The 27,577-nt window shown below is 42.5% G+C and overlaps 1 protein-coding gene across 7 annotated transcripts in view; it reads left to right on the forward strand.

Moving 5' to 3' along the window:
- The window catches only part of glsb (glutaminase b), a 75,631-nt gene that overhangs the window by 17,212 nt on the left and 30,842 nt on the right, over positions 1-27,577 (forward strand). For 4 of the 7 annotated variants that reach the window (XM_024001427.1, XM_024001434.1, XM_024001392.2 and 1 more), the window contains exons 2-6: positions 16,634-16,730; positions 18,767-18,888; positions 22,749-22,905; positions 23,325-23,404; positions 24,608-24,771. In XM_024001427.1, coding sequence (XP_023857195.1) covers positions 16,634-16,730; positions 18,767-18,888; positions 22,749-22,905; positions 23,325-23,404; positions 24,608-24,771 — 620 coding nt within the window. The remainder of the gene's footprint in view (positions 1-16,633; positions 16,731-18,766; positions 18,889-22,748; positions 22,906-23,324; positions 23,405-24,607; positions 24,772-27,577) is intronic. The other 3 variants (XM_024001441.1, XM_024001408.2, XM_024001417.2) reach the window with 1 other exon arrangement.

The raw sequence follows: 27,577 nt of genomic DNA on the forward strand, positions 1-27,577 counted from the left end.
AGCATAGCAGTGTTGTAAATATGGGCATTGCCTGCCTTAATACACACACACACACACACACACACAACACACACACACACACACACACACACACACACGCTCGCCTACTGTTGCTGCTGCTGTAACACAGTGAGAGGATGTTCCCATTAGGGTCCGTTCCACCTCAGGCCGGGAACCCTACCCGTGGCCTAGGTCATGTTACCAGGCTCATCCCCAGGAAATCAATGCACACAGTCCTCGTTTATAGGACTATGGACTGCATAGACCAGGGGAGAGAGAGAGAGTGAGTGGTGTGTGTTGTTAAAAGTGGGATGTATGTTTTCATGGTATTACTACTAGCGGGGGGGGGGGTCATGAGGGTATGATGTGAGAAAGGTATGACGTTAGTGCTATGTGGATGTTTTATAGTGAACTTATATGAGCATTGCCTCACTGCTCCAACTGTTCACAGCTGCAGTACATAGAGCAAGCTTCACGTGTACAGTTGGGTCCTACGGAGGTGACCTCATGAGACAAGATGTTGTTTGAAATCTGGGAAGAAAAGGAGGAACTAAAGCAAATGCCGTGCTACGACTTATACAGTAAAGAGGGTGCAGTCAAGATGTTAGCCTCTACAGGATCGGTGTCCCTTGCGGGACGGTTGAGCTAACGTAGGCTAATGTGATTAGCATGAGGTTGTAGTAACAGAACATTTCCCAGGACATAGACATATCTGATATGGGCAGAAAGCTTAAATTCTTGTTAATCTAACTGCACATGTCCAAGTACAGTAGCTATTACAGAGAAAGAATACATGCTATTGTTTGAAAAAAAGGGTCCGATCCTTTAAGCAAGAGAGGAATGTGTTGTGTCTAGCGATGTTTCTGCATTTGGCCTGCTGCTTTGCAGCACTTGTCGTGGCAGAGTTAGCAAACAATGGCGCCCAATTGATACAAATAATCTATATATTCCTGTCAGGTAAGCCAACTTTGCAGTTAACATTTAATTGAGAAGATTTTGGGGTAAAGTGTTTGTCTGTCTACAAGACGGTTATACATTACAGTCGCTAACTGGCTACATCCAGAGTAATAGACAGATGTGGTGCACCAAACAGATAGACAGGCAATACTTCAAGTAATTAATTGCCAGATATAGTGTTTTGTCTTTTTAAGCAATAGTGGCTAACCTGAAGTGGAATAATGTCAATGTGGCTTAATATTTATTTTATTTAACTAGACAAGTCAGTTAAGAACAATTCTTATTACATTACGGCCTAGGAACAGTGGGTTAACTGCCTTGTTCAGGGGCAGAACGACAGATTTTACCTTGTCAACTCCGGGATTTGATCTAGCAACCTTTCGGTTACTGGCCCAACACTCTAACCACTAGGCTACCTGCCTAGTAGCCAGGAGCTTTATGTTTGACAGTTTGCGAGGAACACATGAAAAAAATGCATTTACTTTCAAAATTGCTTAATCTCTTCCTCTTTGTGACTGTTTGTTGCACACAGTCAAGTAGCACGTTACAGTGCTTGAATTGTTTTACACATGTCAATTAAGGTAACTGTTTGGCATTAGTCATATAGGCTAGTCTAGTTACTTTGTTGTTACTCTATTGGAATCTCATTGGTATTGAATTAAACTGTGGTATATGGCAAACGTAAGTTTTCTCTCTGGGGTTGAACATGCCCCAAGAACCCACCTATGAGTAGCTCGCCAAGCAATTTTGAAAGTAAATGCATTTTTTTTCATGTGTTCCATCGCAAACTGTCAAACATTAAGCTCCTGGCTACTAGGCAGGTAGCCTAGTGGTTAGAGTGTTGGGCCAGTAACCGAAAGGTTGCTAGATCAAATCCCGGAGCTGATAAGGTAAAAATCTGTCATTTTGCCCCTGAACAAGACAGTTAACCCACTGTTCCTAGGCCGTTAATATAAATAAGAATTTGTTCTTAACTGACTTGTCTAGTTAAATAAAATAAATATTAAATCAAAGCCACATTGACATTATTCCACTTCTGGTTAGCCACTATTGGCTTAAAAAGCCAAACTTGACACAATATCTGGCAATTCATTTCTTGAAGTATTGCCTGTCTATCTGTTTGGTGCACACATCTGTCTATTACTCRGGATGTAGCCAGTTAGCGACTGTAATGATAACCGTCTTGTAGACAGACAAACACTTTACCCCAAAATCTTCTCAATTAAATGTTAACTGCAAAGTWGGCTTACCTGACAGGAATATATAGATTATTTGTATCAATTGGGRGGCCATTGTTTTGCTAACTCTGCCACGACAAGTGCTGCAAAGCAGCAGGCCTAAATGCAAAAACTTCGCTAGACCAACACATTCCTCTCTTGCTTAAAGGATCGGACCCTTTTTTTCAAACAATAGCATGATATTCTTTCTCTGTAATAGCTACTGTACATTGGACAGTGCAGTTAGATTAACAAGAATMTAAGCTTTCTGCCCATATCAGATATGTCTATGTCCTGGGAAATGTTCTTGTTACTTACAACCTCATGCTAATCACATTAGCCTACGTTAGCTCAACCGTCCCGGAAGGGGACACCGATCCTGTAGAGGTTATGAATGCACAATTAAAGGGGACTTAAACCAAAAAAATCTGTGGTAGTTTTTTTTTTTTTAGACCTCAAAGTTGGTCTTCTGATGTGATTTAAGCATTGACATGATGCAGAACATCAGTTTTTGTTGTTTATATTGAGAGTATATTGAGAGTAAATAATAAAATGGCAGGAAAAATAAAACAAAGAACTGCTGATTTTATGGGGCCCCCTTAGAGTTGTTTATTAACCATTATGTTACCAGGTATATTGACAGAAAAATGCATATCTTTACCCTAAGGACCAGAGTGTCACGATCGTCTCTGGTGAGAGATTGGACCAAGGCGCAGCGTGTGAAAAATACATATTCTTTTATTAGAAGAGAGAAAAAACACAAAACGAACACTATACACAAACTAACAAAATAAAAACAGACACCGTGAAGAGCTATAAGAAAAATAGTGCTGACACAAACACTACCATAGACAATTACCCACAAATGCATGATGTCTATGGCTGCCTTAAATATGGCTCCCAATTCAGAGACAATGAAAGACATCTGTCTCTGATGGAGAACCACTCAGGCAACCATAGACATACCTAGAAACATTCACTCAACCATAGACATACCTAAAACATTCACTCAACAACAAACTCATACACTAAACCCAACACCCCCTTTACCATATAACCACCCAAACGACAAAACACAAACATTCCCATGTCACACCCTGACCTAACTAAAATAATAAAGAAAACAAAGAATACTAAGGCCAGGCGTGACACAGAGAAGAGTTTCAGGGTAGAGAGAAGAATGTGCTTTATTTTTAGCTTGTGACATATCATAATTTTTTTTAAAGTAGCTCTCATGCTAGAAAAGGTTGGAGACCCTTGAACTAGGCCATAAAAATACTGTAACTGTTACAAAAGTATAACAAAATCGGTTCAGACCTCAGACTAACAATTTTTCGAGCTCTACCCCCAAAAGGATCTGTAATATGAGCTCTGTTGATGGGGTTGAGTAGTTGGTTTGCGGTGCATGATACTGAAGTTGCAGAGTTTTGTCTCTGTCACTCTGAAAGAGAAAATGGGAAAGTGGGATACCTAGTCAGTTGTACAAAGGAATGCCTTCAACTGAAGTGTGTCTTCCGCATTTAACCCAACCCCTCTGAATCAGGAGTGCAATGAGTCAGTGATGCAATGAGTCAGTGATGCTCACTAGTCCTTTTAAAGGGGGATTGCTTGCTCCACAGACAGACATCTCTCTCACAGCCTCAACATGTGCGTCACATGTGGCTTACAAGGACAGTACTTCATTTTCTATTGAAGGCAGAAAACCAAAGGCCTCAATGGTGGCATTTTACCCCAATGCCAACGCTTTATTAATTTTGATCATAGCCGCAGCAACTTCCTATAAATGTAGTTCATGAATTTGACTAAAATCCACTGCGTCACAGGCAATGCATGTAAATGCAGATTCACAAACTCCCTAGACTCGGAACATTGCATTTATGTAACAAAAATGGGTTACTAAGATGCGAAAGAAAGAGCAGATGAGAAGAGTTTGTGTGGTGCATGTTGCAGGCGGATGGGGTGATTAGCTGCAGCAACAGCAGCATTTGGGTAAAGATGGCGCGCAGATCTCATGTTAGGATTTAGCTCATAGAAGGCAAGACTAGACACTTGGCAGGTTAAACTATTTTGTACAGTACAGTGGCTTGGCAAAGTATTCACCCCCTTGGCATTTTTCCTATTTTGTTGCCTTACAACCTGGAATTAAAATAGATTTTTGGGGGGTTTGTATCATTTGATTTACACAACATGCCTACCACTTTAAAGATGCAAAATATTTCTCATTTTGAAAAAGACAAGAAATAAGACAAAAAAAATGAAAACGTGAGCGTGCATGGTTATTCACCCCCTCAAAGTCCGTAAAGCCCAGCTCTGTGGAGTGTACGGCTTAAAGTGGTCCTATGGACAGATACTCCAATCTCCGCTGTGGAGCTTTGCAGCACCTTCAGGGTTTTATTTGGTCTCTTTGTTGCCTCTGATTTAATGTCCTCCTTGCCAGGTCCGTGAGTTTTGGTGGYCGGCCCTCTCTTGGCAGGTTTGTTGTGGTGCCATATTCTTTCCATTTTTTAAATAATGGATTTAATGGTGCTTCGTGGGATGTTCAAAGTTTCGGATATTTTTTATAACCCAACCCGATTTCTCTACAACTTTGTTCCTGACCTGTTTGGAGAGCTCCTTGGTCTTCGTGGTGCCTCTTGTTTAGTGACTCTGGTGCCTTTCAGAACAGGTGTGTGTGTATATATACTGAGATCATGTGACAGATCATGTGACACTTAGATTGCACACAGGTGGACTTTATTTAACTAATTATGTGACTTCTGAAGGTGATTGGTTGCACCAGATCTTATTTAGGGGCTTCATAGCAAAGGGGGTGAATACATATACCACGTACCACTTTAACGTTTTGACATTCTTTGAAACAAGTTATTTTTTTCACTTCACCAATTTGGACTATTTTGTGTATGTCCATTACATGAATCCAAATAAAAATCTATTTAAATTACAGGTTGTACTGCAACAAAATAGGAAAAACGCCAAGGAGGGTAAATACTTTTGCAAGGCACTGTACATTCGGGAAGTATTCAGACCCCTTCCCTTTTTAGACATTTTGTTACGTTACAGCCTTATTTTAAAATGGATTAAATAAAAGCAACACTTGTTGGTTACAATTTGCTATGCTTATCTAATGGTTTCATTCTCCTATCAGTGTAATGGCTATTRTTTATGAGCAGACAAACAGCCAACATTTGTATTTCTCCCAGTACTGTTTGTAGCACCAGAAAGGTCAGTGTAATTTCRCCTTATCAGCCTGGCTAAGTATTTGTCCACTACAGAGCATTGATACAGGATAAGAGCCTTGGAGCAGAATGGCAGTCTTACTGGGGCTATCTGCACTATGTACACTTATGTGGAATACACATTTGTGTAGGTTCATAATTTGCCGTATACACTCTTGTGCTATACAAACTTGTGCCGTACCCACACACTTATGTCATATCTGTGCAGTATACACACTTGTGCAGTATACATACTTGTAGAGGATACACTTATGCCGGCATATACACGCTAGCTGGGTGAGTAGTTTAGGTCACTAACTTCCCGGGGGCTCAAATAAGTCAACCTGAACATTGGTGGAACATGCCTAAGTAAGTTTTAAATAGAGGAACCTGGATGAGGTTTGTTCTATGTGCTCTCTCAAAGAGATCCACAAAAACTACTCGGAATGACTGGGCCTACAGGAGATTCTTCAGACTATTGAATCAAGTCGAGTAATCCTCTTCAGCAGCGAAACATTTTTTGTTCCAAAAATGTACTCTGGTGTAGATTGCTTGACTGAGCTGTACGGTTCTGTGTGGTGCCGTGTGAAGGGCATTAGCGTAGTATCAGTTCTCCCAGGATGCTGTAGACTAGCCGGGTCGGGGGGGTGGTTTGACTGGTGGCCTGCTGATCTTTCGCCTAATGAGAGGAGTGTGTATGACAGTGGGCCTACACACACACTGCTCATTGTGTGAGAGGCAACTGAGTGTGAAGACTAGACTGGCCTTTGTTGGCATCCCCAGAGGCTCCCTCCTTTCTTTTTTTCTCTCCCCCTCTTTTTTTCCACCAACAGACTCAGTGGATAGCTACGCAGTTAGAGGCCAGCTAGCCTGGTTGCCATCTAGCCTACAACTCATGCAGTGCTTAATATGTGTGTGTGTTTGTGTTTACGTTTGCTTCCCTTGGTTCTTTCCGCCATGATGTGACCCGTATTCCATTTATAGTAGGGGATTAGGCTAGGTAGGAAGCTAGATTTATGCTACAGGACCGGAAGCTATTACAGTACTAAAGATGAGGGGATAAAGCCGTTAGCCCTGCATGCCCTCTACTGGAAGTAATAAACCAGTTAAGTTGGCATAGTGGAAAATCACATACAACCCATAAAAACACAGACAAAACATTTGCACAGACCCATTCTGTACATCCATTAAAACATGCAAGCATCCGAACACGTGTCTACTACACAGAATGCACACTTATTTCTTTCCCAACATAGAAACTATCTATTCTCAGCTACAGCCCAAATTGGGAAACTTCTCAGAGAGCAATTTGTCATTATAAACTCACAACACAATAGTGGGGAAGTCAGAGGCTTAGACTGGAAATGAAACCAGTCATTATAGCATTAWGTGAGGTGTGGCAGGCTGGGTCAAGTGAGCAGAGTTATTTACAGTGGAGTGTGGCGGTGGTGAGCGCTGTCTTACCCAGKCGCTTCTGAGTCCTAGCTTTTGGAACCCGATCTCCGCAGGGGCCCGGGGACCAGCGTCAGTGAAAGAGGGAAGGAAGAGGTGAAAGCCCCAGAGAACAGGAGTGAGAATAGAGGATTGTGYCATTAATGGGGAAGCCATAATGGAGGGAAATGATGCGAGGAAGGAGTGTTGGCAGAGTGGCCATTGGTGCACGTTTTGTTCTGTATTGCTCATAGTGGATTTGCGCAAATGCAATGTAATAATGCCCAAAGTCTTCCATTGGAGGAATGACGTGTTCCATAATAACAACGTGTGTTTTAGGACACATGGTGGCTATTTAGGGTTTGTTGAAATTGTTTGCCCCAATTGGCCTTTGCCTGGGCCAGCTCAAAGGAAAAGTAATATTGGCCACAGAAGTATGGAAAGTATGATATGCAGTAATATAGGGCCAGGACGATACCAGTATCGCAATCTTTTTTTCCATGGGAAAAATTAAAACACAAKGCAGACCGAACACTTTGGTCCTTTAAAAAAAAACCTGCTGTATGTAAAATATTGTGTGCTATGGCTTGGAAAATAAATAATTGTGACTCTGGATGACAACAATGATGTTTGTMTGCAACATTAGGGCTGTTTTCCTAAAGAAGTTCAATCTGATTTGTTTTGTTTTCTTGACACGATACCAACYAGTATCGTGATACTGGTATCATCCCGGCCCTACAGTAAAGTTTACATGCACTTCCCTCATRTGTCTATGACCACGTCAGAAAGCTTGTCCACATCTCCCGTTTTAGATGTGGAGTGCGTTTTAATCCACTGCATTTCTACTGCAGGTGTTTACAGTGTCTCTCTCTCATTCACTCTCATTCACTCTAAAAGAATAAACACTCGAGCCTGCGCCCAGGCAACCTCGTCCTCAGATGGGCAAACACACTGGAATAGTTTCTCAGGRCCGGTCGATTAGCAGGCCGTCCGTCCACTGTAGCATAATCTAGACGCCGACATTATTGACCTAACATCTGTTGCTAAACCATCACCCATCTGTTGGGTAAGAGATTGATCTCTGGTACAATTACCGAGAGTATGAGTTTTACGTAACATTGTCAACTTCTGAGTCAGACAAATAACAGCTAAAAAAGCTTTTAGGATATTAAAGCCAGATAGTTTGTCATTGTTTCCTTATACATATCTAATTTCATAAAGCATCCCAAACACAATGGGCAATCTCCGATACTTGTTGTAATACGTGAGCTTGATGAGTCAGAGTGAGATGTAGACGTGTGGACGGTGGACGCGATGGCCTGTGGSCCATGATACTGTAGGAAGAACCAGGCAGGAACCAAACAGGACCCAGGGAGGAAGTGAAGCATGCCAGTCCGGTGTGAACACATCCTGCCCTCAGCCATGCTCCAGGGGGGAGAGAGGCACTTAGTGCAGTGCCTGTGTAAAATAACCTGGGCCCCTGTTCCAAGAAAGGACACGTCCTCCGCCCTAGCACTTTCTACACTCCCCTGCTTTTCCCCCCCTCCCATATTTTGGAGCAAAGGTCCCCTCACGTATGCAGCAGTCACAGAGGCAGATGGTTGAATGTGTTTACTTCCAAGTGACCGCTTGCTGGTCAAATTAAAAGCAAAACACCTTCCGTTTCCTGGTAACCGGGCCTCTGCGTTTGCACTTAGTCGTCGAGTCGTGGTTTTCGTCGTTTCGATCTTTTGTTTGTTTTACTTCCTACTGTGTAAATTAATTGTCTGTTGCTGTGGGGGGAAAAAACGTACATATTGCAAACAACATTGTAGTGTGTTTTAAGAAATTGCCATTGCTAAAATCTCTGCCCTGTCTGTTTTTCTTCTGACATTCTTTCCTCATGTCTCACTGGCCTGTTCATCTCTTTTGGTGGTCATCCATTTTCTCTTTCGTTGCTTTGGTCTGTGGCTACAGTGACTAGCTCTCCGTGGGTTGCAAGTCACTGCTTCCACTCTCAGAGACAGGGGAAGCAGGGACTTGCGATTAGGTCGGTGGCTGGGTAAGCACTATCAAATTAGGGGGGGGGGGCAGGTAATATAGGCTGTTTTCTGTCCCCCCCCCACTTTGATTCTGAAATTACCATTAACCACTAATGAACTTGTAATTTTTGCACATTAAGTGTTTGAGCTAGTAATGTATCAATATTGTTTACAAATTAGCTATGACATAGCCAATGAATATATAATATCACAATGTTTGATTTCACCCCCATCTGAAAATCAAATGGTTTTGACCGTTTGGTATTTTTTTTTGCGAGCTTCTTTTCTCCTCCAGCTTCGGCCATGCAATGTGCCTCGCAAAAGTGATTAGTCATTATGAAATGATCAACYTTACCCTCCATATCAAAGAATGACCACATACACTGATTGTTACCATGACTAATGCTGATGGTGAACCTGAAGAATTAAAATACATTATATTGTAAGCCCATTCAGTAGGTATAGCCAGATGAYAGCTGTGTCTCTCCGGTAGCTTACTTTTATTCCCTGTAAAACAGAGTTTTCAACAGCGCATTGATGACGATGGCCTAGCAAATTACACAAGTTGTCACTCAACTAATCCAGCCTAAAATCACGCAAGCCATTTTAGCATTTTAATGCTGAAGGTGCAGCGCAGATGTGCAAGATCAGGAACAGGCCGCCTACCTTGCYTTTGGTCAGCGCGTGATGCTGGGCACCGTGCACTAGGGTTGTTCGGCAGGCAAAATGACTTGTAGATCAATGGCTGTCAACACAGTTACATGCTTAGTTCGACACTGAAGGAGAAGACGCATCAGTTGTCACAAAATATTTMGTATTTTCGTAAGGTAGGAAGAAAGTAATTGAATCCATTTTCTGACCTTTTGCATGCTACATTTTGATCGGTTTGGAGCCCACCGACCGATGCAGTCATATCTTAAACATTTTGAATCAGGGACCTATGAATCGTTACATCCTTGGTAAATACCAATGTAGCCAAGATACACAAGCGATAGCCTTCAATGTCGGCATATTTCATATCATCCGACAAAATGAAATATTGCTCTACTCAGCTCAGCCATAGACCGATGTAGCATCCACAGAAACAACTGATGCCACTAAAATAGCAATATATGGACACATTTAATTGGTATAATTTGCATATTGTGCGTTCGGAAGCTATTCAGACCCCCTTGTCTTTTTCCACATTTTGTTACGTTAGTCTTATTCTAAAATGTATTAAATTAATGTTTTTCGTCATCAATCTACACACACTACCCCATAATGACAAAGCAAAAACAGGTTTTTAGAKATTTTTGCATATTTATTTAAAAATAAAAACAGATCCCTTATTTACATAAGTATTCAGACCCTTTGCTATGAGACTCAAAATTGACCTCAGGTGCATCGTGTTCCCATTGATCATCCTTGAGATGTTTCTACAACTTGATTGAAGTCCACCTGTGYTAAATTGAACATGTCTATATAAGGTTCCACAGTTGACAGTGCATGTCAGAGCAAAATCCAAGCCATGAGGTCGAAGGAATTGTCCGTAGAGCTCCGAGACAGGATTGTGTCGAGGCACAGATCTGGAGAAGGATACTAAAACATTTCTGCATTATTGAAGGTCCCCAAGAACACAGTGGCCTCCATCATTCTTAAATGCAAGAGGTTTGGTACCACCAAGACTCTTCCTAGAGCTGGCTGCCCGGCCAAACTGAGCAATCGGGGGAGAAGGGCCTTGATCAGAGAGGTGACAAAGAATCCGATGGTCACTCTGACAGAGCTCCAGAGTTCCACTGTGGAGATGGGAGAACCTTCTAGAAGGACAACCATCTCTGCAGCACTCCACCAATCAGGCCTTTATGGTAGAGTGGCCAGACGGAAGCCACTCCTCAGTAAAAGGCACATGACAGTTCGCTTGGAATTGTCAGACTGGGGCGTGTGCAAAGAATATGCAAAGCTGTCATCAAGGCAAAGGGTGGCTTCTTTGAAGTATCTAAAATATTTGTATTTGTTTAATACTTTTTMGGGGGTTAGTACATGATTCCAAATGTGTTATTTCATAGTTTTGGTGTCTTCACTATTATTCTACAATGTAGAAAATAGTTTTTAAAAACTTCGAATGAGTGGGTGTGTCCAAACTTTTGACTGGTATTATATAACACCAGTCTTTTATTTTTTAATTTTTTAAAGGGAATTTCTAAGTGACRCCAAAATTTTCACCGGTTGTGTGTGTGATACTTTTGTGTCAAATATCGATATATCGTCCAAGAAAAAGATCACTATATGTAGCTGTATCGTTTTTTTTGTCCTCCATCACTACTTCAAACCCTCCAAAGCGATGAGTTACATTATTCCAACTAAGAAAATTTTTCAGGTGCAATAATGACCATTTGTCAGGATGCGAATGCCAAATGTTGTAGACACACCCTAATATGCACAGTTTATCCCACGCAATACCAACACAACATGTTTGCGCAAAACGCATGCGCAAAKTATGAAATCGGCTCAAGAAAGCTAGGCAAAACAGCGAGGCCTATGCTGACCCTGTCCATTAACAGTAACTGGACTCAGGAACGGCTGCAGCATTATCAATTCGAATGCATTTGAATGGCTGGAAATGAAAGTGTGAATACCCTGGAGAATTTCCTCAGGTTTTTGATGCAGTTTTAGATGTTTTTTTTAATTTAGCATAAAAAACGCAATCATTGAGGAAAAAACATTAGATAATTTTTTTAATTATTTGGCTGTTCATAACAGCATTTTTTAAAAGTTTTTTTTGATGCTACATAGATTATCACACTTTCACTCCCTACCCTGACTGCACGTCACTGAGGGGAAGTGGTCCCAACTAGAGGATGTAATAACACTACTCTATTGAAAGTGTTTTAAAGCAGCAATCCTTAATTGAAACATTAACTAAGTGTTCTCCCCACCAGTTTCAGTAAAAAGCTGAGGGATGAGGCTGGAGAAATGCAACSACTCTCAAATMTTGCTACTGCAATATGTTAACGCCACCTTTTCACATGTGAGAATAACATTATTTCAACCACAGTTTTCTTACATGCGAAACTGCAATTTWGATTTTCAAGTGATTGTTTTACACATGTGAACTTGCAATTCCACGTGATAAGTATGGTTTCGCCTGTGAAATTTAAGCTCAACATTTGACATGTATATTTTTTAATGGTAAACTTGATTAAACTTGTCATTTCTTTCTCATTCTTAGTCCTCTGGTTACCTTACGTTTCTAGGCTATTCAAATAACCTTTTGAGATGGAAATCCGTTACATTCATTGTTTGCTCAGGAGAAAGCCATGCATAAAACAATGAAGCGTAGCCTTCAGGCACATTCATAGCTTATCGAATGGAGAGCAAWGGGAATATAGGCAAAGTTTCTTTTTAAACAGCTAGACACAAGATGGTTCAGGAGTGTCCGTATATAAATTATTTAAAAAAAAGTTTAGCCCATATCCCAATACCCATGCATTCGAGAGAGAGCGAGAGAAACAATATTTTCATTAGCATTTATTACTGGGCGTATCCTTGGCATTGGGCAAAGTCAATACTGTGTCTGTCTGGCGCAGCCCTGTTGGTCTTGCTCCAAGCAGAACATCCCCCTACGTGCTGATCTAGGATCAACCTACGACTGGATGGCATTACCCCAACAGGATTCAGTGCTTTGGACCTGGAGTCAGTGACCTGCCACTTAAGATGACTTTTACTCTTTTAGATTTATTTGACAGGGATAATGCACATCGATCATGACTTCTGTAAATGTGCCAGATTTAGTTACTCAATTTGTACCTGTAMTCGATGGCGGTGAACCTCCTAGTGAACCCTGTGAAATAATTGTCTGAATCCTATCCTGAATGATCATAAATGAATTCTCCARGTACTGTATTTTAATCCTCTAATGGAATTCTTCAACTAAAACATGACCATAGTCACCTTGACGTCAGCCAGCTCTTGGATATTTCTGGCATCTGTGTCTTTGTGACTCAGCAATCTGATGGTTTGGATGTCTGTGGCTGATCTATTGGCAATGCTGTGTTAGGGTTCTTAACTGCTGAGGTGCAGGAAACCGTTGGATTGTCGTCTTCTTAGGAAGACGCAACCATCTGGGGCAAAGACTTCAGATAAACGTTAAGTCTTGATTGATACGCGATTCGGTTGTCAACAAACACCAATTGAATTAGAAATCAAACAAACCCTGAAACACTATTATAGATTTGGTGTAAACCCGGGGCAAATTGAGACAACTGTATGTTCAGTCAACGTGAATTACTATCTTGATATTATGACTCGGCAAGTTTTTTTTTTTTTTGCTGGTGGGAGATGTAGCATTTGAGCCATGCTGGTTTTTAGTCAAAGACTGATGAAAGGACAGTTACCATATATTCTGAGCAAGGGCAATCAGTGCCTTCCTTCTAGCAGTTGTGTGCCAGCTCCTCCATTGTAAGGGTTGTGGATTCTGCAGTAGATTATATAATAATGTCTGCCTGGTAGTTTGTAGCCGGTGGGTCTGGACTGAGTTGGCTCTGTGGTGTGGTTAGTGGCGTGTGAACGAGACCAGGATGTTGTCTTTATTAATCCCATCAGGGGGGGCGGGACTGGCGGGGGCATTCCAGGAATGTGGCTGCCGCACTCTGACGCTGCTGGAGTGTGTAGCATAGGGAGCAATAGTTTATGGTGTCTTTTTGTTGGCACTAGCTCCACCATGGTTGGTTGGACAAAGCCAATTGGATACCACGAAATGAATGGAGTTTTTGTAGGGTTTTGAGATAATCGCCAAAAATAAGGTAAACAGAGGCTTAGGAGATCTCATACGCTTTGTTCTATGAGATAATCTTTCTTCATCAGCTAACGTCACCTTTTTGGGGAATTTGTAAGTATTTATGTAATTTTAAAAAAGCACAAAGAATTCATAAAGGTCATGTTAACTGACTGATATTATCAACAAAACATTTTTTTACCCCTTTTTTCTCTTATTTTTCCTGTGTTAACCTCAGACCTTATCTTTGGCGTTTATCCCAAAACCCTATTCTTTCCCAATTTAATTTCCCCCATAGGAATGGCTGAACAAACCAGAGGTTACTAATTTCTGCAATTTTTTTCTACAAGCTGGCGAGCTCAATTGGCAACTGGCAATCCCAGATCACAGTGGGGATGGTAGGCTGTGTGTGCTGAACAGCATGCTGTGTGTAAACTCTGAGTGAGGGAGAGAACTGGACAGTGTGTGTGTAGCCTATACTCTCAGTGGGGATGTGTGTGACTTGATCTGCTTTGTGTTTTGTACTCAGTGGGAGCCAATGCTGAGAAAGTAGTCTGGATACTGCGTGTGTCAGTCTGACCTACAGAGGCGTGTGTGTCCTTAGTCACCCCACTGCAGACAGCAGGAAATGTAATTAAAACCAGCAGGCCCAGTGCAGTTGTCCTCCCTCTTTCTTCGCTATTCTCTAACACTGTTCTCTTTTTGTCTCGCTTTTCTCTCGCTCTGTTCTTTTTTTGTCTCCTGCTCTTTTCTCTTTTTTGTCTCGCTCTCCCTCTTCTCACTCTTTACTCAATACTCATTTGTTGGTCTAATGAGGATGATGCATGGATACATGGAACTTTATGACTCCACTCAATACTTGCTCAATGTGTTATTTCCACTAATAGCATGCATAGAGAGAATATTTGTTTAACTGTATTTACCTACTGTATGTTTTGGTAGCCACAATTGACCCATAACATAGGCTTTCCTGAGGATTCTCAGAAGGTTTCTGCTTTTTTGTAACTCTTCCAGGGCATGGATGTTTCTCTCCAGTGGTGGGGTATCCATAACTAGTGGTACCTCTAGGGAGAATATGATGATGACACCAATGGTTATTCCCAGGAGCATGACAAAGAGTTGGGTTCCTGTTTTGTGTGTTAATGTCTCATTTGTTTTTGCCTGTTTTCTTTCCCCCTCTTTCTCTCCATCGTCCTGCTTGCTTTACATTTGTGTCTGTAAGTATATTACTATTTTTGTCTCTCACAGGTAGATATTGTTTTTCTCGCTTCCTCGTTCTCCTCTACCTTTACACCCTGTTTACCTCTTGTCTGACATTTGTGTGATGTATTTCCCAGTTCCTCACTGCACTGCATACCTATGGATCAGACATCCAGAAGGGATGTCAGAGATTTGATCCAAAGAGTCCCCCCCCCCCCCATCATCTCTTTGCAACACTAGCCATGCCCTGAAAACCAGATGTGACTTATTCTCTAGACACCCAGAAACAACGGGAAGTACTCATAACTGCCATGTAAAAAAACATTACCTCAACTGTGACCAGCAGTAATGACTTTGAAGTACAGACGCCCTTGGCGAGACTGTATTTAAACGGTGGTAGCTCGGCTGGCAAGTGACTGTGTTGTGACGGGCGCCGTGAAAGTGGCAGTCTCGTCTGTCGCTCCTGGTAACTGTGCCACTGCCATACACAGTCAGTCACTGAGCTACAAGTGGCAATCCCACTCTGCTTTGCCAGTGCAGGCAACCGTAAGCCCTCTCTAATGTGATAACAGGGATAGAACATCAACAGGGTTAGGTAACCACTTTTTTTAACCATGCGACCACAGAAACGCACAGGGACTCATATATATATGGACGCTCCCACACATTCAGGSTTTCCAACACGAGCTTCAGAAATCCCTCCCCAAATGTGATAATACCACATCAACAGCCGCTAGATAAACCCTGGCGAGAATGGCTCTGGACACACACAAACTGGTTGACCACCTTCTGCTATTTTTTTTCTTCTTCCATTTCCTTTGGTTCATGTAACTCAAATTCAAGTGGAACTGTTATGTCTGGTTTAGCCAAAACTTCCAACAAGTCGTCTGAGAGGGTCGTCCTTTTCCATGACTGGAGTCTTTTAGCAGAATCTTCTTTTAATAGRGCACAAATGATTTGAAATGACACTGTCAAATTGAGAATCTGAGATCAATAAAAARGAACCTGTCTTCAATCCATCAGTAGCCTAGACCTAGGTGTTAAATAGGAGGAGGAAATGAGGAAATGATAGTCCTAAAAACAAACTTTCCAGTTTCACTGACTCACCCAATGATGCTCAGCTCACTCACCGGCGATGGTCAATGTGCGCTCGTGCCAAAAGCCTATCTCGCTTTTGTTTTACTCTGTAAAACGATGCTTTTTGCTCAATAGGCCTATTTGGATMTTGATAAAATGGGGCAGGGGAGTTAGAGGCAACTCAAATGAACTTTTATTAGACTTTTTTCATTGCGACAGTAAAAAAATAAAAATTGTTTCACGAGAGGTACTGGATCCTGGCAAATAGGTTCCGGAACGAAACAGTTGAAAACAGAGGTGCCGGACCCTAGTGTTTGTGTTGACACTGCATGCTCTTCAATGRAGGATGGGTGTCGTGTTTGGCTGATAAATTTACTCAAATGMGAATAAAATAGACATTTCTACATTCAAATGGATCAGAGCATGTTGACTTGAATGGGGAATATCAGTTTTAAATTATACTGTRAATCTTCCATAGGAAACCTATTGGAATCATAGAAATATAGATAATAGAAAAGACATTTCCATGTAAGTTGACATTCGGTGGTTGGTCCGGCGGCCATCTTTGTGGTAGTAATTCGGTACATCAATTWACATTTCAATGATGTACCAGCTCAATTGCAGTYGTCTGAAGGGGATATGTCCTTTCTATGAATTATAGTTCTATTATGGAAGTGACAACCACCCTGTATTTCTAAAGGTGTTATMAAAGGTACTGCTCTCTGACATCTTGTGTTCCGGTGTGTTCCTTCCCTACAGGAGAAGGAAGGCAGGCATCCTGCCCAGTCTGGAGGACCTGCTCTTCTACACCATCGCAGAGGGCCAGGAGAAGATCCCCGTCCACAAATTTCTCACAGTGAGCCATACACACACCATCCTAACCCATTTTCATTATTAGACACCATTGTTCTCAGATTATTTGATGCTGTAACCATCATCTTCATCAATACTATCATTGTTATCAGCATTATTATATTTACAACATCATATTCAGAGCGACAATCACTATCGTAATTACATTTGAATAACATTAACTACATAAGGTTACACTGATCATGCTACATACTTCAGCACCACCACACAGTTTTCCATTGTCGCCATCCACATGATCATATAATTGCCATATTCGTTATCACGACGAGTTTATTTCATAAGAGTTGGATCACTGCTGCTGCCCTGTCTGCTGTCCAGAGATAATTGAAGTGAGTCCTCAGACAGAGTGATGGGGAGGTGGTTGAAGGGTGTGAAATCTATTTCCCCCCGGCCCTATCACGACATTTAGCCATTTGTCCTCTGTGTCACACATCACAGATTGAGGCGCTGCCAAAAGGTTGTTGAGACGCACGCACGCACGCACGCACGCACACACACACACACACACACACACACACACACACCGTCCTTTATTACTCCAGCTTATCTGATCTTATTGGTCTATTTATCACCAGAGTGTCCTCTTCACTGCTTCCTTTACACCCTTCCCTGGGTAGGAGGAGTGTGTAACAGAACCTTGCACACATTGTTGTTTTTTGTGGTAGGGCATTCTCTAACGTTCTCCTGTGTCTCCTACACAATCCCTTTTTTAGGGAACTAGGAACTGTGCCCATCTTCTTAACCAGGGATATTGGGTTAAGAACTGTGCCCAGCTTGGATTGAGTCATAGCCCCATAGTATATCAATGAGTTGTTTGACCCAATTTAGGCATACTGTAGATGATTGGGATAACAGCTACAGCAGGCTCTCCCCGCTGGTGGGTGTGATGACCTGCTGTAACGTCCTCAAACAAGTGTATGAACATCTAGTTCTAAAACTCAAAATGTTTCTGTTGTGTGCCAAGGGAAAAACMGTCAGGAAAATAGGGCTGTTGTGAATATAGGTGATTCTGTTGGAACTTGCAGTCTGACTATCTTTGTTATGATGCCAAGAATCATATTWGCCTATATTTACAGCCATTGATTTTTWTTCACAYTTTCATGAAACAAATCTTATGGAGAGAACTTTTTCCCTGACAGTTTTTCCCAACGCGGCGGCATATGTAATGGCATAGGAAAAGATCTGAGGGCCAGCATATGATTAAACACACACACACACTCACGCACCCTAACCCACACACCGATTCTGACACAATATTAGGAACACTAGGTGAATACAAACATGTACAAGCAGTCAAATAATACCCCCTGGGTTTTACGGGAGAAACACAGCTTCGTGACTCTGCTACTTCACAGCTTCTCTTCCCTGAAGCACATGTGGATTTTGAACCAGGCTAGGTCTGTGAGAGGTTTTGCTGAGAAAGTGACTTCCCATAATCATGTGGTAACCTCGTGTTTGAGCATTCTAACTGTAACAATGAAGTTGGGGGAAAAAAGAACATATTWGCCTATATTCTATTTATCGAATATCGGTGGAATTATCGTCCGATATCAGTAAAAGGCCAATATCGGCTGATTAATATTGGTCTTTAGGTCCCAGATCTGGTTGTGCTCTTGCCAACTTCATTGCTATTTGGCATGACAATCAGTGACGAGTTGCCATGATGGCACAAACCGTCTCGGGCTATATACAGTATATACGGTTTTATTTTATTTTTAGGAACTTTGCCCGTCTTCTGTAACTGTTCTCTCAGGCCGCTTGAATAGCTTCCTTTCCTTGATTCCTTTCCTTCACGATCACAGAGAGCTAATCAGGTCTGATCAGTGCTAATAAAGGAAGAGAGACCAGGAATGGACGCTTTTCATACGCCTTTCAACACCAAGGACGTTTTTTGTTGTTGTTTTTTTTTCACTTTGGGCCCACCAAGGTTAACCCAGAGTTTCTGTGACTGCTCAGTGTGGGCCCACCATGGCTAAACCAGAGTTGTGTGACCCCCCCCCCCCCCCACTCCTTCTGCAGGCATTAAAGGCCACAGGACTACGCACAGGAGATCCCCGGCTGAAGGAATGCATGGACACCCTTAAAGTAACCCTGAAGAACACCTCGGACGGAGTCATGCTGGACAGACACCTCTTCAAGAAGTAAGTGTTGTTGCCCGATACGAATCAGAGACGCTCAGTAGTGTTAACGATATATGGATCGATAGAGTGGGGCGTGAATATGCTGTTGGCTATGCATTACTCATTTCACAATATTGTGACCAGCTCAGTTTGGCTCAGCTCGGCTCGTCTCAGTAGTGTGAAAAGCCCTAATGAGGGATGATTGACTCATGACAGGGAGTCGTTGTGTCTGTGCAGACAGAGCTCCAGTTCCTGCGTGTTTTCCTCATCATAACAGCTCTAGCTCATGAATCATTCAGCCCGTCTGTTCTCTGGGTTAAGATGGAATCCATTATTCACYTCTCCCCCTTCTGTGCCAAGCTAGAGGAAACCCAGTGATCTACCTCCTGCCACAGTGTCACACGGCCCAGATCGAACCTAATTGTTGACATCCTGTCCTGAACCTTGTCACCTCAATGGAAACTAACTAATCCCGGTGATGTCACTTTGTTTCTATGAGCCACGTGTTTTAAAATGCATTTCTTACAATGAGCCATGAGCTATTATGAATGCTTATAGCATGTCTTTAWTGTGTATTACCACTTCTGAGTAATGCTATATGAATGCAGTTGTTGTCTTTTGGCCACAAAAGGCTGTGAAGATGAGCCCTGAGCTGTTATGAAGCCCTGAGCTGTCTTATCATCCACTATGCCGAAGTCAAGGTGACGTGATAATAGGCCATCTCAAGTGCATTCATAATGCATTATAACGGGGTGGCTTACAGAGAGCGTTACCCCAAATCCTTCCAGAACAGGTTCTATCAGACAGAGACCCCACCAGAGCCAATAGGATGTCGTGTCGTTCAAGCAGAAAGCGTCAGGCTCACCTATAGAGCCATGACACAGGACATCATGTGCTCTCTGCAGCATGTGTTATGTTATAGATTTGATGTCTTCACTATTATTCTACAATGTAAAACCCTTGAATGAGTAGGTGTGTCCAAACGTTTGACAGGTACGGTGCAGTGAGCAATATGTTTGGACCATCAAATCGCAATAAACTCACGGTATCGAATGGCAATCCATGTAGACTCGTGAGAATCGCATTATCGACACATAAGTATCGTGATGATATCGGATCGTGAGGTCCCTGGCAATTCCCAGCCCTAGCGTGTACCCCCACCCACACACACCTTCCCCATCTTACTCAAAGACAAACAAGCTTGGTTAACCCCACAAGCTTGTTTACAGCCACCTACACACTGGGCCTGACAGTTGTCATTAGCGGCCAACACGGTGTGTCTTATTTCTAAGTTTCTGTGGCGAAGGGAAATGACTTAGCAGTGCATGAGTACACTCATTCGTTCTCCCTTCCTCATCTTACCTAACAACATCACGCTCTGGACACCGTTAAGCTACACCGCCCTAACTGGCCAATTAGCAGAGGGGTTCCCAAACCTTTTCACTCAGTCCACCCTTCCTACATTGGGGAACATCCCGCGCACCATGTCTTACTATTGGCACAAGCACTGTTCATGACACAAACTGGTCACACCCCTCTTGTTGGTGGAGATAATTTAGCAGGGAAATGTATTTCCTGCAATTCTACACGTTTTGTTATGGGGGGGGGCAGAGAAAATGTTGCTGTTTTTAAACAACATTTCTCTTGCATTTTTATACGTTTTGCCATGTCTAACGTGTATTCATGTGATATGTTTTAGCGACTCAAACGTTACAACAAAATCTATGGGCTGCATAACCTAGCTAAAAAAAACATGTAGCTGACATGGGCTAGTTGATCTGGACATTTCTACAAGTTATAAATATCTCTAAGGTTTGCAATGACTGACATGACAGGAGGAAAACTGATGATGTTCTACCCAATTTCGAAATTGCACCTTGTGCATTCTACTATTACAACTTTCAAGAGTAAGTTGAAAGCTGGACTGAGTTTTTTTTTAAAGAGGGGGGTTTGGGAACCTCTGACCTAGCACTTTCATTCTCTCTGTTGTCACCCGCTGAARACATTGTGGGTGTGGGTGGTAGTAGGCTGGCCAGGTTAACATTGACAGGGCACTGTGTAAAACGATAGGCTCTGTCCACTCGTCCTTTCTGCTGTTGATGGACGGTAGACTAGGCAGGGGGTCCGGACCTCCTGGAGCAGCAGAGCCAAACCACAGAAAGTCTATGTACTGCAGTGTTCGGTCGTAGGCTCAAATGACTCAGTTGATTGGCGTGCGGTGCTTGCAACATCAGGGTTGTATTCATTAGGGCACACTGTAGCAAAACGTTTTGTAACAGAAKACATTTCTTTATTGGAGAAGTTCAGGTAGTCCCTCCCGGTTTCTAACGTTTGTTGCCTAATGAATACGACCCAGGGTTGCATTCGGAACATTTCGGATGGTAATGTCTTGCTCACATGATTGCTCGGCCGGGTGCCGTGGCAGGTGTTCGCTGCCTGCTTTTCTGCCCAGTGTCACCCATCACCACAAATGAAACGTCAYATATCTATGTGTGTGGCGATGGTCAGCTATTTTTAAGACACCGGGGCAAGGTGGAAACGAGTGATGGCKCTACTATACAGTCGCACTGAAACTGGTCCGTCTCTCCGGAGCCAAACTGGTCTCCATATCTACACGCCGTGCCCAGTTATGCCCATGCCAGTCTTCCTGTTTTCATCTGCATCTAGAGGAAGTGCTGCCTTGTGCCTTGTACAATAGTTGTCCTTGTGGTTTCAAGAAAAGTTTGTGTGTGCGCATACAGTTCTTTCTGGGTGGTTCCCTAAAGACAACCCTTCCGTTATTCACCCCCCCCCCCCTGGAATAGTTTGTCCCTGGAACATTTCTGTAACTGCAGCTTGCTCGCTGAGTCTCCAAGGCCTAGCCTATAGCTCCCTGAGGGATGTGTATGTAAATGATTGCAGCAGAGGGATGGTGATGGAACTATATGGGATGTCTGTCTCCTGGACACACCTGGGTGTTATATRCTTCAATGTGTTAAATGCTAATATTGGCTAGCAACTCTCTCCTGAGGCCTGGCGGCACGTTAAAAACAGTATCCTACAAGAAACKATGCATTCAAACCTTTTTAGATACAGTATGGTTATCGATTTGTTCTWCAAGGATGGAAGGGGATCTTTAGGAATAAGGCACTGCATCTCAGTGCTAGACGCTTTACTACAGACACCCTGGTTCGAATCCAGACTGTATCACAACCGGCCGTGATTGGGAGTCCCATAGGGCGGCGRACGTCGTCCGGGTTTGGACSGTGTAGGCCGTCATTGTAAACAAGAATTTGTACTRAACTGAGTTAGATAAGGGTTAAATGAAATAAYAATYWAATGATAAACTGCCCTAGTTGCCACCTCACTTTTCTTTTTAGTAGGCCATATACTGTGGTCATTGAGATAAGCATCTTTTATGAATGTTCATGTAGCACTCACAAAGCTACAGTAAGTGAGTTTTGTTTATCTTYGGTTAACCGGGCACTGGTATTTAAACATTCCTCCTATACTGAGTCTCCTCCTTACACATCTGAACAGCCAGTACATCTCTGTTGCTATACAGGGCTTTAGTGATGCATGTTCTTTCTCACTTCATCTGACCTGACCTCGGCCCAAATTCCTGACTTGTACCAGACTGTGGCCCTTTTCCTTCCCATATATCCCTGATGTCTAACAATAACATGTTCTACATTCCTCTCTCTCCCTCAGTGACATGAATAAGGATATTTTATATTTTCAAGTTTAGAAGTCAGAACTCATCACTATAAAAAAAAGTTAGTCAGTTTAGTGTCTATTTTGTTGCTCACCATGGCTATGTTAGCTCCATGCGAACTACCTGAGCAAAGAGGGACTCATGTCATGTAATGTCCAAATAACCTCTACCACCCTCCTGCCTCCAGATGTGTCCAGAGCAACATAGTCTTGCTCACCCAGGCCTTCCGCAAGAAGTTTGTCATCCCCGACTTCCAGTCCTTCTCTTCTCACATCGACGAGCTCTACGAGAGTGCCAAAAATCTGACCGAAGGCCAGGTTGGTAATCAGCCCATCCCGGGGGAGGTGGGTGGACGCCATCCTTCTCGTTGTTCCTGTAGTCTGCCTCTTTCACCTTTTTATCTTRGTCTTCCACCTCCTCTGTGGTATCGTCAATGGCAGACCTTGTGTGTAGCTGGAGTTTTCTTATGTATCCTTTTCTTCTGTGTGCGCTTACCTGTACACGCTTAGAAAAAAGGGTTCTTCGGCTGTCCCCATAGGAGAACCCTTTTTGGCTCCKTGCCGAACCCTTTTGTGGAAAGGGTTTTACATGAACTCAAAAGTGTTCTACCTGGAACCAAAAAGGGTTCTCCTATGGGAACAGCCGAAGAACCGTTTTTAGGTTCTAGATGGCACCTTTTTTCCCCTAAGACTATGTATTTTTGTCAAGGGAGCTGGCAGTCTTACACGAACAGGTGTTGGAACTATTTTTCTCTCCGCCGCAGGTTGCAGACTACATTCCCCAGCTTGCCAAATTTAGCCCAGACCTGTGGGCCGTGTCTCTGTGTACAGTGGATGGACAAAGGTTAGACTCGCGCCTCACCACACCATTATGTACTCATTAAGCTTTTATCATGTGATTGAGGCAGGGTTATTATTATTATCTTTAAGACCAACAGTTGGTAAGTTGGTCAACAGTTGGCAACACTGAAAATGCACACGCTTCCGCRATTTAACATCTGCAAATTGACCCAGTGATGGGATATCTCAAGGCCATCTGAACTGGGAAAAGGGCCAGCTAATCTTCCAGTAGAAGCCAAACATTACGATTTGGGGTGCGCAGTTTAGTTCTGGCGCACTCATTGATAATAGATATGGTAAAATAACAACCAATCTTAGGGGGTGTTAGTGTCGTTTACAGACATATAAACACACAATCTCTCCTCTTTATGATGTTTGCTGTAGGATAGAAAGTCATAAAGATAACATTGGAATGAGGTGTTTTGTTGAAACATGTTGAAACACCATGATGCACTAAATAGGGAGGGGCAGTTATCTGGATGCCCCTTAGCATCTCTCCTTTTCTTTCTCTGTCGTTCTTACTGTCTTTCTCAGTCTATCTATTCCCTCTCTCTCTCTTTCAACCTACCTCTTCCTCTCTGTTTCTCTATTTCTGTTCTTCATCTTTCTTTCCTTCTATCCTGTCTCTTTTCCCCCCCTCTGTATTCCATCCGCCACAGTCTTTCTCCCTCTACCTCTTTTTCACTTTCTTCCACCCCCTTCTGAGCTTCTCACTTTTCTGTGTCTCCTCTCCCCATCTCCTTTAATGACGGCCCATGAGTGACGATGTCTGGTCATAGTGGCCTTCTTTAACAATACGTTAACTCGCTCACTCCTCCCCCACTTGATTATATGGTTTGAAATACAGTGTTGAGAGCCATCATGCGCTCCAGATATTGCACACTGCTTTAGTGTTCAGCCTCAGTAAGAAAACCTCCCCAGTTGAATAGTTCCTGCTTGCACACAGCGGTTCTTGGCAGAGTTGAGGCCAATATCTGCATTGAAATTATATTTTTATGAACAATTTCTAACTGTCTTCAAGCCGTTCTTGTGATATCAGTGTTATTATTACCTTAAACGGATGTGAGAGAAGCTCTGTTATCATGTGACGTGATGACACGTAAAGTCAATTAAGGTGCATCTGGTTTGTGATGTGTAGGAAGCCTTAAAGAACAGGGAAGCGGGACTGGATTAACCTGTTCTTAAGCCTGCTTTTGTTTCTCCTCAGACACACGGTAGGCGACACCAAGGTCCCCTTCTGCCTGCAGTCGTGTGTGAAGCCGCTGAAGTACGCCATCGCGGTGCACGACCACGGCACCGAGTACGTGCACCGCTTCATCGGGAAGGAGCCCAGCGGCCTGCGCTTCAACAAGCTCTTCCTGGACGAGGACGGTGAGCTGGGAGGGACACACACAGCTTTGTTTCTCAGCGCTGATCCTGCTCGGGCACAGAATTAGACTAGAATGACCAGAATGGGGAAAGCCCCTCAGGTCACGCCAGGGACCAGTTTGAATCCAAATCACAATAATGTTGAATCCAGATCACACCGTTAAATTKTGTATCCCTGTCATCAAATGTTATTTCAAATCACTACAGGTCAGGTAAATAGGCAGGTACAGCAGACTGTTTTTTTCCCACTTGTTCCAGACATCTAAAATAAATAAATACACATATTTTTCTGAGCAGTATGACGTAGCTAGGTCATAGATCAAAGTACGCCATAGGCACTTTGCCTTTGAATGCCCCCGTCCCCCGTCCTCTCGCCATCCCCTTTGTTTGATTATTTTACCTCTTAAGTGCTTTTGATGAAGAGCCCACAAGTGATGTCTCTTTCCCCAGTCCCCTCTGTCTACACATCGATGCCTCGAGCGTCATCATCCATCCAACACGGTTACAAATGCCACTGCTTTCTAACTGCTCTCCAGCTAATGACGCATCCACCGCGGAATACAAGGCGGGCTGATTGGTTGTAAATGTTGACATCACCAATAAAAAGAGTGGGGAGAGGCCCTTACTTGCACCACACCAACCCCAACCGCCTTAGTCTATTTTCAATCCAACTTGGCCTTTCGACAACTGTTGCTATGGCGACGTGATGAAACTTGAATGATTCAGAGGCCATTCCCCCCCTCTGCTCACTAGGGGTGGGCTGACATATGATGAGGAGTCGGGGGTCTCACACAGTGTCCTCCTGCTTGCTTTTCCACCTACGATTCTACATCTAGCTCCCTCAGAATACCAATAGAAAGATCAATGGTGACCCAGGAATAGAAGAAAGAGAACCTGTCAAGAGTCCCAAAGGTGCGTGTGTGTGTCCTAGCTGGCCATATGGAAACCTCAATGTTTTCCTACACACACATTATGTAGTCGAAGTTAAGGTGACCTTCATTCCCTCAACACATTTGACTACCAAATGGAGGATACATTTCACTGTCCTCCTTACCCCAAGAAATGGGATATGCCTGTGCTGGTAAATCAGAGCAAACATTAAAAAAACTATACATTTGTATTGGATATGTTCAGGTGTTACCTCCTCCATTTCAATACGTTTTCTCCCATTTAGTTCCTACTGACATTTTGACAATGTGTTAAATTTGCGCTCGTCATAAGAACGATACAGTATGTAATGACGTACTCTACAGTGCCTTCAGAAAGTATTAACACCCCTTGACTTTTTCCACATTTTGTGTTATAGCCTGATTTTTTTTTTTTTACAAATGATTTCAAAATGAAAAGCTGAAATGAGTCAGTAAGTATTCAACCCCTTTGTTATGGATAAAAAATAAAACAAATGTGTAAATACCAGAATAGAAATGTGCTTAACAAGTCACATACTAAGTTGCATGGACTCACTCTGTGTCCAATAATAGTGTTTAAAATGATTTTTTTACTACTTCATCTCTGTACCCCACACATACATCTGTAAGGTCCCTCAGTGAAGCAGTGAATTTCAAACACGGATTCAAACACAAAGACTAGTGAGGTTTTCAAATGCTTCACAAAGAAGGGCACCTATTACATACATTGAATTTGAGAATGGTGAGGTTATTAATTACACTTTGGATGCTGTATCAATACACCCAATCACTACAAAGATACAGACGTCCTTCCTAACTCAGTTGCCGGAGAGGAAGGAAACCGCTTAGGGATTTCACCATGAGTCCAATGGTGAGTTTAAAACGGTTACAGAGTTTAATGGCTGTGATAGGATAAAAGTGAAGATGGATCAACAACATTGTAGTTACTCCACAATACTAACCTAATTGACAGATATTCCTAAAAAATGCATCCTGTTTGCAACAAGGCGCTATAGTAAAACTGTTTTAAAAAAAGTAGCAAAGCAATTAACCTTTTGTCCTGAATACAAAATGCTATGTTTGGGGCAATTCCAATACAACATTTTACTGAGTACCTCTCCATATTTTCAAGCATAGTGGTGGCTGCATCATGTTATGGGTGTGCTTGTAATCGTTAAGGACTGGGGAGTTTTTCAGTAGCAAAATCTTAAAGGAAAACCTGGTTCAGTCTGCTTTCCACCAGACACTGAGATTAATTCACCTTTCAGCAGGACAATAACCTGAAACACAAGGTCAAATATACACTGGAGTTGCTTTCCAAGTAGACATTGAATGTTCCTGAGTGTCTGAGTTAGTTTTGACTTAAATCTAATTGAACATCTATTGCAAGACCTACAAATGGTTGTCTAGCAATGATCAACAATCAATTTGACAYAGCTTGAAGAATTTTGAAAAGAWMAATGTGCAAATATTGCACAATCCAGGTGTGGAAAGCTCTTAGAGACTTACCCAGAAAGATTCACTTCTGTAATCGCTGCCAAAGGTGCTTCTACAAAGTATTGACTCAGGAGATTTCTTAATTTCATTCTCAATACATTTGCAACATTTTCAACAACACAAAATTTAATTTGTCATTTTGGGGGTATTGTGTGTAGATGGGTGGTAAAAATATATATTGTATCCATTTTTAAATCAAGCAGTAACAACAAAATGTGGATTAAGTCAAGGGGTATGAWTACTTTCTGAAGGCACTGTAACTGTCTCAGGGTTGTGTTCAGTCACTGAAACCCCATAATCCTTAGCGCTGGTGCACATCTGAGTAGCAATCTGGGCCCATATCCTCAAAGCTTCTCAGAGTAAGAGTGCTGATCTATGATCAGTTTAGCCTTTTAGATCATAAT

This window comes from Salvelinus sp. IW2-2015, linkage group LG2 (genome assembly GCF_002910315.2).
Source record: "Salvelinus sp. IW2-2015 linkage group LG2, ASM291031v2, whole genome shotgun sequence".
Lineage (NCBI taxonomy): Eukaryota > Metazoa > Chordata > Actinopteri > Salmoniformes > Salmonidae > Salvelinus > Salvelinus sp. IW2-2015.